This window comes from Symphalangus syndactylus, chromosome 1 (genome assembly GCF_028878055.3).
Source record: "Symphalangus syndactylus isolate Jambi chromosome 1, NHGRI_mSymSyn1-v2.1_pri, whole genome shotgun sequence".
Classification (NCBI taxonomy): domain Eukaryota; kingdom Metazoa; phylum Chordata; class Mammalia; order Primates; family Hylobatidae; genus Symphalangus; species Symphalangus syndactylus.
The window spans coordinates 39,450,897-39,463,060 of record NC_072423.2 but is presented as its reverse complement, the minus strand read 5'-3'; the positions used below and the strand labels follow the sequence as shown (position 1 = coordinate 39,463,060).

The window sequence follows — 12,164 nt, the reverse complement described above, 5'->3', positions numbered from 1 at the left end:
GTTAGCCAGGCTGGTCTCGAACTCCTGACCTCAGGTGATCCACCTGCCTTGGTCTTTCAAAGTGCTGGGATTACAGGCCACCGCGCCGTGATTTTTTGCTTTCTTTCAGAGGTTATTTCCATCTTTACAATGTCACATTTATAGTTGATGTTATATTTTGTATTATAAAATGGTACTGAATCTTCCAATGACATTAAGAGCACTTCCATTTATGGTTAAGTCCCAGTGTAAGACAGGTCCTTCTTTGAAATCCTGTTAAACTATCACCCTCTGTAGAATGGCAGATATGTAATCAATATAAGTGAATATAAAATATTACGTATTTTCCAAAAAGTGATTAACAAATTATGCTTAAATTACATTCCCTTAGATGACTCTTTCAAAATATGGTGGCCTATTTGGAAGTCATAATAGAATATGTTTAAAGGATTGATTTTCCTAAAATAACCTATTATCTATTACCTTGATATCATTTTCAAGTTGTTGCAAATATGTAAGCTTATATAAATTCTTGTTACCCATTCAAGATGGTAATTTGTGGAAATCTACATTGATATCGTCTACTTGTTTTTTCTTCATCTTGCATCTAAGTCAGTGCCAGTTCCGCAGATGGGGCTTGAATTTAGCTGCACCTACAGTTATGGTTCCATGTGATTTTAGTTAGCTGGAGGTTCAGTTACGGTTGGCCCTTGAACAACAGTTGGCCCTTCAACTGCACGGGTCTACTTATATGGGGAATTTTTTTCAACAAAATACAGTATTCACAGGATGCAAAACCCAAGTATATGTGGGTTTCCCAGGATCGACTGTGGGACTCCCCAGTAGCTGAGACTATAGGTGCATACCACCAAGCCCAGCTAATTTTTGTATTTTTTGTAGAAACCAGGTTTCACCATGTTGCCCAGGCTCCTCTTGAACTCTTGGCCTCAAGCAATCCTCCCACCTTGGGCTCCCAAAATGCTGGGATTACAGGCATGAGCCACCATGCCTAGCTTCTCCCTGCCTTTCTAAATACAAGTAGGAACATACTATATGTTCCCTTTTGTACCTGGCTTTCCCCCCAACTTAATATGCACAGATTTTGGTACGGGGAAGAGTGTCAAGGGGAACAGGGAGAGGTTCTGGAACCAATCTCTTGCATATGCCTAGAGACGACTGTAGCTGAAATTCATCTAACTAGAATTTTTATCACCCTGAAGTCTTTTTTTAAAAAAAAATCATTTCTATATGCTGAATAACAACAAAACTCTTAAAAGATGCCACCCAGAATTAGTTTAGGTTCATCTCCTGTCATGAAAAGTGGTGTTTGGAACCACAAGCACAAGACACTGCAAGGTGCATGAAGGAAGGTGACATATTCTTGGGACAGGACTTACCTAGGCAGAAGCAGAAACTCAGAAAGTTTATAATATTCCTAACAAAGATTGAAGTTACATGGATTTTCTGGTTTAATGTTGAATAGCCAGAAAAGTCAATTAACAAGAATTCTCCATCCTGTGCGAGCATTGTATTTACTTAAAGTTTTCCTCTGGTTCAGTATTATTTTGTTAGGATTCTAAGAGTGAAGAAAAGTCCCGGTGGAGTGGGAGCAAAAAAAAAAAAAAAAAAAAAAAATTAAAAAGAAAAAAAAGAGTGAGGAAACAATTCCTCTTCCGATTTCTTCCTTTTTTTTTTTTTATTTTTTTATTTTTTTTTAACAGAGTCTTGCTCTGTCACCCAGGCTGGAGTGCAGTGGTGCATTCTCGGCTAACTGCAACCTCTGTCAAGTGACTCTCCTGCCTCAGCCTCCCAAGTAGCTGGGACTACAGGCGCCCCCCGACCACGCCTGGCTTTTTGTATTTTTAGTAGAGACAGGGTTTCACCATATTGGCCAGGCTGGTCTCAAACTCCTAACCTTGTGATCTGCCTACCTCGGCCTCCCAAAGTGCTGGGATTACAGGCATGAGCCACCGTGCCCAGCCTCTTCCTTTCTTTTACTATATATTTTAAAAGTAACTAGCCTTTAAAAAAAAAAAAACGTATAAGAGGATATACAGAATCCTGAGCCCTCTCTGTAGAGGCAACTACTATTAACAGTTGCTGGAGCAGCCCTGCAGAACATTTATCTATTATCTATGTTAGCATCAACAACTCTTTCTTTTGGGTGTTCTGTTTTGTTTTGAGGCAGGGTCTTGCTCTGTCACCCAGGCACCCAGGCCAAAGTGCAGAGGCACTATCACAGCTGACTGCAGCCTCGACCTCCTGGGCTCAAGTAATCTTCCCACCTCAGCCTCCCCAGTAGCTGAGACTATAGGTGCACACCACCAAGCCCAGCTAATTTTTGTATTTTTTGTAGAAACCAGGTTTCACCATGTTGCCCAGGCTCCTCTTGAACTCTTGGCCTCAAGCAATCCTCCTGCCTCGGGCTCCCAAAATGCTGGGATTACAGGCATGAGCCACCATGCCTAGCTTCTCCCTGCCTTTCTAAATGCAAGTAGGAACATACTATATGTTCCCTTTTATACCTGGCTTTTCCCCCAACTTGATATATATAACTTGGATATTGTTCCACACTATTATAGATAAAGCATGTTCTTTTATGTGTCCATATGGTAGTTCATTGCATAAATGTACCAAAACGTATTTAACCAGTCTTTGCTTGATGGGCCTTTAGATTGTTTCTAGTCTCTTGCTATTATGAACAAAGCTAGAGTGGGCAGTCTTATATGTACACGTTTTTGCCCATATAGTATGGGACAACTTGTATGAAGTAGAATCGCCAAGCCAGAGGGAGTAGACATCACCGATTGCCAGATTGCTTGCCAACAGGGTTGTACCCGCTTACAGTCCCATCAATGGTTCATGAGTGTGTTTGCTTCTCCACACCCTGGCGAGCACACCAATATATTTTTTAAAATAAACATTTGTTAGTCTAATAGTGAAAAGTAATAGTGTATTTCCGTGATTAAACGTGCATTTCAATATTTCAGTGCTCGAATATGTATTTCTTTGATTCTGAATGAACTTGAGCAACTTTTGAAAGGTTTAGAAAATAATTATATCCTTTTGTGACATGCATTTTTATTTTGGATATTTTAAAAAATAATTCAAGAAGAAACAGATAACCTCTGCTAACCTCGAGGGAGCTCGTCTCATTTCCTTTCAGAAATTACATCATTTTCTCTTTATTTTCTGAGCTTTTGGGAAGATCCTCAACTGGACAATCTTGATCATGCTGTCAGGCTCCTTATTGTGAAGGTTTCAAAGAAAGCAAACCCTTCGGGACCTTCCCCTAAAGCAGGGAAGCTTTTTCTACCATTTGTTTCTCTTTCTATTCCAATTAAAGAGTTATTTATAGGGAACCATTGGGTTATGTTCCTCCCTCCCCTACTAATGTTTGTGCCTCTTAGGAGCTGATCGCTACTGAATAGTTGAGTGGTCTCTTTAACAAATGCATACATCTGTTGATGCTTACATCTTTCAATGCACTGCCCCCCAGTTGTATGATTTAACTTCCTCCAGGTTCCTCTGAAAATTTTAGACTAATGCTTCCAGAAACACTTACCCATGATTCTGTATGTTCCCTGCGAGTGGAAAGAGCAATGCAGAGGGCAGTATGAATGCCTAGATTCCAGGCGTGGTTCTCCTTCCAACTGGGTGTTTGGTCTAGCAGAAGCTCTTGATCTCTCTTCTGCCTTTAGTGAGCACCTTAAAAACGTGTATGGGTTTTATATTCTAATATTTCATTTCTCATTGGGTAGATTGCCACTGTCGTAATCACCCTTAATATCAGGTATATTTGGGCTTCTTTGTGTATGTGTGTGACAAGGATGGAAAGTTATTTGCCCTGAATTAGGTGGTCTCCATTGTATCTGAAAGGCATCGTGATGAATGCCCCAACATTGCCATTGTTCTCTCAGTTCATTAAACTCAGCCAATTGTTCCAATAAAACAGGATTCTGTAAAAGGGAGATGCTGGTGCATGAGCTTGAATGTACCCACGAGCAGTGGGGAAGGTGAGGTATTTCCTATTCAGTGACAGGGAGACCTGTAAGGGATGAGCTGCTGCTGCTCGTGAAAACCACAACCTGACTTTTTCAGAACCCTTTCCCTCTAATTCTGTGACGGCTTGCTAGTGCTAAGTGACATGGAGAATAAATCCCCCATGCCTATTAAAGAATCTCTGTTCTTTTCTAAATCTCCACTGTTTTTTCCCATCAATCAGTGAAGGATTGTATATGATGCTCAAGAGATCAGTTTCAGGGTTAAAAAAATAAAGGTTTAGGTTGTTATATTCTATTCATCACCACATCTCCCTTTAGAGCTCTTTATTTTTTTTATATGTCTGTTTTTTGCTGGTTGCTTTCCTGTTCTTGTTCAGTCTATAATATTTTATTTTATTTTATTCTCAAAGAGAACATCGTATTCAATCGAGAATTGCCTTCTAGTACCTAAGCTTACCAAGCAGCCTTGTTGAGGTAGTGTGGGAAGACGATGGAGTAATTTGGAGAACACAAAGGGGCTAAATTTGTCAGCCTTGTTACCCATGATGGGAACCCAATCCTTCCCCTGAAATCCTTTCTTCTGAGAATAACCTCCCATTGTTCCCAAAGATTAAGGGAAGAATTATCAAATGATTATACATATCCCAAGGCTCTTGTGTCCATATGGAACATATTATTGGCAGAGTGTTTCAGGGGTTAACTGGCCGACTGCAAGCTTGGGAACCTAATTTTATCTGAAGCTCTCATATTTATGATTAGTAACCTTGGAGTAACCACCTACTCTCTGCCTCCAATTTTATCAAGTGATAAATGGAAATAATTGGACCATCCAACCCCCCGGGGTGGAGGTAGGAAGAAATGATTGTAATGATTATAAAGTTATTGTGAAATAACAGAGTGCAGCATAAACACTTATTATTATAGTCATTCTAAGTTTTTACTCTCTGGGAGCATCTGAGGACTTTATAAGCATGAACACTTGCTTGCTTTTCCCCCACCCAGGTGTTATTTGAGCTTGCCCGCTACCACGCCCCATCCACGATCTTCCTGGACGAGCTGGAGTCGCTGATGAGTCAGAGAGGCACAGCTCCTGGGTAACAGACAGGGTTGGGGTTTTTGTTGTTGTTGTTGCTTTTTTTTTTTGGTCATCGTTTCTCCCCTCTTGTAAGTGTGTTTGATGGTTGGAAGCCCATCGACATTTACTAGCAGAATGAGCCTATTAATAAGCCCACAAATTTTTTGCAGACACATGGAAAGGTCTTTAAATTAGATCCTGTTAACTGAATAGCTGATTTAAGTAGTTTTTATAACCGGAGGAAATGCCATTCTCCCTTCCCCCGTTCCCCACAGAGTGGTTTTCAGACCTGAAGATCCTCTAGCCCCAGGATCCCAGGCTGCCATATCGGTCTTGCTGGCTGAAAATAGCCGCTGTGATGGCCTCCTCTGGAGCCAGAGGGGCTGCCCCTGGGGAACGAGGCTTGCCCACTCAGCCGCTGTGCAGGGCCACGTCTGTACTTCACTCCTGAGAGGCAGTCCTCGATAGTGTGTGAAGCCTGGGAAAACACCACTTCTCTGTGGCATCAGGTTATGGCTCAGCAGGGCTGACTTTAAATATGTCACATATATTATCTCTAAAGATTGAGTGTCACCGAATGTCCTCAGCAGGAAGGAACACTTCTCAGACTGTAATAAGCCTTTTGTTTGTGCTTCCAAAAGCCAGAGTAGTGTTGTGCTTTTTGTTCGTTCGTTTTTAAGATCAGCTTTCTGTCTTGATCAGTGGTATTTTCCACTGAAGCTTTTTACTAAATCTGGCACCCCTGGCTTGAAAAAACAGATCTCTGAGAAATCTCAACACAGCTGCATTTATTAATAACCGTTAATGGTCTATCATCAAGGCAGAAGTAATAATAATAAAACACAATTAATTAGCTTGTTGGACATATAACTAGAATATAATTTATGAAATTTTACTCATTGGAAACCATTTTCCCGGCAGGGAAAAGCAACCATAAAGATGTACCCAAGTAATATACGGGATTCATGTAATTGATTGAAACAGGACATTTTCCTCAGCTTAACTGGAGCTAGTGCTTGTCAGCCCCAGGCTGGAGCACTCTGCTTTCTATACTAGGCCTGACAGGAGCAGGCAACTGCACAGGCACCCAGAAGGGAATGCATCAGCCCACCCTCATAGTCACTCTACAAAGACCAGGTCTCCCTATGCACTTGCTGTTACATGTGTTTTGTCGATCTCTGTCCCCAGTTTTCCACAGCCTTCATCAGGCTAACGTGAAAACTCTTCATCTGCTATCCTTGTGTGTGCTCCAGGTTCTGCCCCGAATTTCCATTTCCCTGTCTGGGATCAAAGACTCTAAAATTAGAGTCTTCAAAGGGTCAGGAAATAAGGATGGGTGCTCTGAAGACTTCTTTGATCATATTATGTTAAAGGAATTATAGTTATGGGCAAATGATAATTAAACACATAGCAAATATATGGGCAAATGCTAATTATATATTAAGCTTATAATATATAATAAATAAATTATATATATACACATACACACACACACACACACACACAGTATACTGAGAGAGGGTCTTCTCTCTTAGGCAAAGGTAGTTGAGTATTAAGGGGCACAGATCCTAAAAAAACATATACCTAGCCAGTCAAGGGGCTTGTGCCTGAGGTCCCAGCTACTCAGGAGGTTGAAGGTGTGAAAGTATTTTCTTGTGTGCTATGTAAGTGAGAGGGATTATCCTCAATTATGTCAATTTTAAAGAGGTAAATAATGCTGCAGGTAGACACAGTTGGGCTGCATTTAATCTACCAGTGGGACTGTGGACCCTTCAGTTATTTTCTCCAGCTCACTGCCTGCCTTTGGTTTTCTTTCAAGTACCATCATTATATTCATTTACTTGCTTTCTATCATGCTGTATGTAAAAATAACAGCAAATTGCTCGTTTTCTCTAACTCTAGTATGAATGGCTCCATTGGCCATCAGAACAGAAACTGTTCTACAGTCACAGGGACATTGCTGTGAATGCTGCTCTTGACATGAGGGCGAAGGCTCTGACACTTACGAGAATCACGTCTTGTCTCTCTGTAGGGGAGAACATGAAGGAAGCCTGCGGATGAAGACAGAGTTACTGGTGCAGATGGATGGGCTGGCGCGCTCAGAAGATCTCGTGTTTGTCTTAGCAGCTTCTAACCTGCCGTGGTAAGAGACCAAGAGAGTAAATTTTGAATACATTTTCAGGAGTCACTAAGTACAAATAAAAGTTTTATACTGACCACTTCAGGCAAAGCCGTGTTGTTTGGCTGCAGCCCTGGAAGATTAATGTGGAGGCTTTACTGTTCAGGTCTCCAATCCTTGCTGTCTGTACCATGAAAGATCTGCCTTAACAGAGGAAACACAGGCCAGGGCGACCATTAACAATATTTAAAATGGACATTTCGAGATTAAAGCCAAATTATATAGTATGTTTAAATTAAGTAGGACTTTGGCACAGAACTACAAAATGCTTAAAATCTCCAGGACTCAAATAATATTCCAGAAATAATATGTTTGATTTTTATAGTATTAAAATTAAACTTTTTTAAGTTAGGAGAAAAATCTTCTCTTTAATGCTGCACAGTAAATAGAAAGGCAAATAATCTGTAGTGGAAACTATAATCTACTCTCAGAGTCTTATTTAAACAGTGTCCCAGAGTGGTTTAAGAACAATTCTAGATGTGGAATTGGGAAATAAGAGATGTTGATTAGAGAAAAACAATATCTACTTGGAGAATATATTTTAAAAATAAGTATAAGCCCTTTATAGTTCTGAGAACGTTTTCACATACATTATTTCTTTCAAGCTTCAGGCAAAGCAGGAGACAGATAAAGGGAATGCTGTTCTTTCCATTCTCAGAGGGGACTAAGGTCAAGAGAGGTCAATCCACCAACATCAACAACTCTTGTAGCCTAGCTGGGACTTGTGACCTCATGCCCCTCACACCCATCTCTTGCTCTACATTCAAAGATGAAAAGAGAAACTCTTCTGTAATGCATGCTAATTATCTGGAACCCCCCAAACCAGAAGTCATTGAAAAAAATCATAACATTCATTTGTAATCTGTTATTTTCAATATACTCATAATTTAAACCTGGCTCCACCTCCCCTTGAATCTAGAATACTTTCTCTACTTGCTCAGGTGATCAGCATTTTACAATTTGAAGATATAGGATCTATATATAATAATATCAAAGTGGAGTCCAAACTGAGAAACGTCATTGAAATGTGATTGTGGAAACTTTTAGGGAAGGAATCTTCTTTTCTTCAAAGGTTTAAAACAAGGTTGATCATAACCACTGGGGGTGAATATTAGAGTCAGCTGGGGAGGCAGAAAAACTGTAAGTCTTCAGGCATGAATGTGGGAAGGTCTGTGCCCTGGGGAGATCTACATATTTTCTGGAAGAATAGAGGACCTTCTACCCCCAGTGAATACCCAGGAATTTGTTGAGAAAGTTATTGTGCTGCTTCAGTTTTCCTAAGCCCAAATAAAATGGTTCACAGAGGTCAAAAAACCAAAAACAAAACAAAAAACAAATAAAAATTGAATAAGCTTAGAAGGGCTTTTCCAAAAATTTGCTTCTCGATGTGTCAGCTGGCAAATACACATGTGCTTTTGAGCTTATGTTCCTTATATCATCGATTGCATCATTACAACGTGCCTTAGAACCAATATGTTCTAACTCATATATCCTGTTTTATTATGAAAAATTCCCAAAAACACTAAGGAAAAAAGCAGAATGAACCCACCATCTCCCCGTTTTAATAACTAACACCATCTTGCTCAATTTATTTCATCTATTCCAGCACCACCCCCTGCCACTTCTTTGCTGCAATATCTTAAATCATATTCAACTATTATGCTATTTCTCAAATGTACATGTTGAAGAAAAATAAGGACTTTTTTTTTTTTTACATTACTGCAAAGTCATTATCATCCTAACATAATTAACAGTGATTCCTTACTGTTTATATTCAGATTTCTCAATTTGTTTCAAAACTCTCTTTACCATTGACTTACTGAACTGGTATCCAAATAAGGTTTGCACTTTGTAATTGGTCATTCCCTTAAGTCTCTTTTAATCTAGAACAGGCTGCCTCTTTTTTTTTTTTTTTTGAGATGGAGCCTTGCTCTGTCGTCCAGGCTGGAGTGCGATGGTACGATCTCGGCTCACTGCAACCTCTGCCTCCCGGGTTCAAGCCACTCTCCTGCCTCAGCCTCCTAGGTAGCTGGGACTACAGGCACCCGCCACCACGCCCAGCTAATTTTTTTGTATTTTTAATAGAGATGGGGTTTCACCATGCTGGCCAGGCTAGTCTCGAACTCCTGACCTCAAGTGATCCGCCCGCCTCAGCCTCTTTTTTTTTTTTCTTTTCCTCCACTTGTCATTGACTTATTGCCTGCCAGAGGGATTGTCTTGCAGGATGTCCACACTTTCCGGATTAGGCTCATTGTATCCTCGTGGTAGTAGGGTTGTTCTTACTCCTGTAATTAGACTAAAGGTTAGATTGATTATATTCAGGATCAATAGAATTTTTTGGCAAACACACTTCATAGGTGATACTGTGCACATCACGTTGCATTATATCTAGAGGTATGTGATGTCTTGTTGCTCCACTTTTGGTGATGCTAAGATTGATCACCGGGTTCAGGTGTGTCACCCTGGTTCCTTGCCTGTACAGCTCCCATCAATGGTGTTAAGCATCAACTGATGACCTTGGCCTGAATCAGTTATTTCACCAGGGGTACAAGTCTGTCATTTCCTCTGATCAACAGCTGGAATTATTCTTGATAACAGAACTTTCCCTCTTCCAGTAAGGTTATTTGGTAACCCTGAAATATAGTTCATACTAGAAAAGCAGGATTTTTTCTCTTTGATTTTTAGTTGTGAGTTGATGCCACAGCGACCTTCAGTGGCGACCAATGAGTCAGCCATCAGCTTCTTTCTCTTTCACTACAAGTTCATGACTTGTTTGGTACAACCCCATTCGTTTCATTGTTTTCCCCCTAAAATTTTATTGAGTTATAACTCGCATACCACCCAATTCACCCATTTAGAGTACACGATTCAATGGTTTTGAGTGTATTTAGGGTTGTGCAACTACCACCACAATCAATTTTAGAACATTTTTCTTTACCCCAAAAAGAAACCCTGTACTCATTAGCAACCATCCCATTTCCCCTATGCCCAGCTCAGCATTAGGCCATCACTGATCTATTTTATGTTCTTGTAGATTTGCCTGTTCTTATACCTCTGAGTAGAATTATTGGGTCATACGGCCACTCTACCTTTGATTAGTTGAGGAACAGCCCAACTGTTTTACAAAGATGTTGCACCATTTCACATGAAGCAAATTCACATTTCACAAGCAAAGGATGAGGGTTCCGATTTCTCCACAACCTCGCTAACACTTGTTATTATATGTCTCTTTTATTGTAGCCATCCGAGTGGATAAGAAATGGTTTTGATTTGCATTTCTCTGAGACAAATGATATTGTGCATCTTTTCATGTCCTTATTGGCCAATTGCATATCTTCTTGGGAGAAATGTCTTTTCAAATCCTTTGTCCACTTTAAAATTTTTCTTATTATTATTGAGTTATAAGACTTTTAAAATATATTCCAGATACACAAGCCCTCTATTGGATATATGATTTGTAAATAATTTCTCCCATTCTGTAGCCCTTCCTTCCTTCCTCTCTCCCTCCTTCCTTCCCTCCTTCCCTCCTCCCTTCCCTTCCCTTCCTTCCCTCCTTCCTTCCTTCCCTCTTCTTTCTTTCCCTCCTCTTTTTTCCCTCCTTCCCTCCATCACTTTATCCCTCCCTCTTCCTCTCTATCCATCACTGTCTTTCTCTCTTCCTTCCTTTCTGAACTTTTTTATTCCTTTTTTTTTTCTCTACCTTGCTAAATTTCCCATGTGTGTCCCATTTCCCAAGCCTGGGACCTTTCAGAAGACCCTGTACCTGGTTATTCGACAGTGGCACTGTCTAATAGAAATATAATAGAAATATATTGTGAGGCACATGCATACTTTTAGGTTTTCTATTAGCCACATTTTTAAAAAGTAAAAATAAATAGGTGAAATTAATGTTAATAACATGTTTTATTTAACACAGTATTTTCAAAACATAATTTTAATATTAGTATAAAAATTACTGTGATATTATAGTTTCTTTTTTCATACTAAATTGGAAAAATCCAGCATATATTTTACACTTACATCACACCTCAGTTTGGAATAACTGGGTTTCAATACCCAAAAGCCACATGTGGCTGGTGCTACCATATAAGAGAATACAGATCCAGAGACTCATTTGTCTTCCCTCATGCTGCTGTGGCAGAAATGGACAGTTGCCTCCCAACATTTATTTCACCCTCGGAATTTAAGAATAGAACTTCAACTTGGGGGTTCTGTTTCTTAGTCTTCCCCTACTGTTAGGTGTGGTCAAGGCCAAGTTTCCTTCTTATTTGTGCAGGATGACTCAGCTCCATTTTGTACATTTTGCTCCTAGAATCAGCCATTTATTCATGAAGCCCTGGTGCCTTTAGTGGGAAATGATGTTAATATTCAGAGATCACAGTCTCACAATTAGGCCTTTTGATTAGACAGAGCAAGGAAATACATATCTTTAACAAGAGGCAAATAATGAGTCCATGCTAGTACTTCCCATTCAAATTTAGGATTAATATATTTGATTTTATATTGGTATCTTTTCTCTAATTGTGAAAATTTCAGTTCTTAGCATTAATATAATTAATACTCACTTTATCCCAATATGTATGAATACTGCATATGTGTGTATATCACAGAGCTTCTCAGTAATAATACCAATACTATCTTGACAGTGACATTCTGATGTGGAAAATGGTACTGACCTGGCCTAACTAAGATGAAAGAGCTAATGCAGGATTTCTCAACCCCAGAGCTACTGACATTTTCAGGCCAGATAATTCTTTGTGGTGGGACTGTCCTGCACACTGATGATGTTCAGCAGCATCTCTGGCCCACTATCCACTAGATGCCAGTAGCACCTCCTCCCCCAGCAGTTGTGACAACCAAAATATGTCTTTAGACATTGCCATATGTTTCCTTGGAGGCAAAATCACCCCCAGTTGAGGACCACTGG

At 39.9% G+C, this 12,164-nt stretch overlaps 1 protein-coding gene and 1 long non-coding RNA gene across 4 annotated transcripts in view; one reads left to right on the top strand and one right to left on the bottom strand.

Annotated features, from left to right (window-relative positions):
• Nucleotides 1–12,164, top strand: part of KATNAL2 (katanin catalytic subunit A1 like 2) — a 274,880-nt gene that overhangs the window by 242,237 nt on the left and 20,479 nt on the right. For both annotated transcript variants that reach the window (XM_055233021.2, XM_055233019.2), the window contains exons 14-15: nucleotides 4,986–5,077; nucleotides 7,091–7,201. In XM_055233021.2, coding sequence (XP_055088996.2) covers nucleotides 4,986–5,077; nucleotides 7,091–7,201 — 203 coding nt within the window. The remainder of the gene's footprint in view (nucleotides 1–4,985; nucleotides 5,078–7,090; nucleotides 7,202–12,164) is intronic.
• Nucleotides 1–12,164, bottom strand: part of LOC129457823 (uncharacterized) — a 49,850-nt gene that overhangs the window by 18,485 nt on the left and 19,201 nt on the right. For both annotated transcript variants that reach the window (XR_010121005.1, XR_008649389.2), the window contains exons 3-5: nucleotides 7,276–7,381; nucleotides 7,065–7,193; nucleotides 3,545–3,687 (exon numbers count right to left, since the gene is read on the bottom strand). This is a non-coding gene — a long non-coding RNA (uncharacterized lncRNA). The remainder of the gene's footprint in view (nucleotides 1–3,544; nucleotides 3,688–7,064; nucleotides 7,194–7,275; nucleotides 7,382–12,164) is intronic.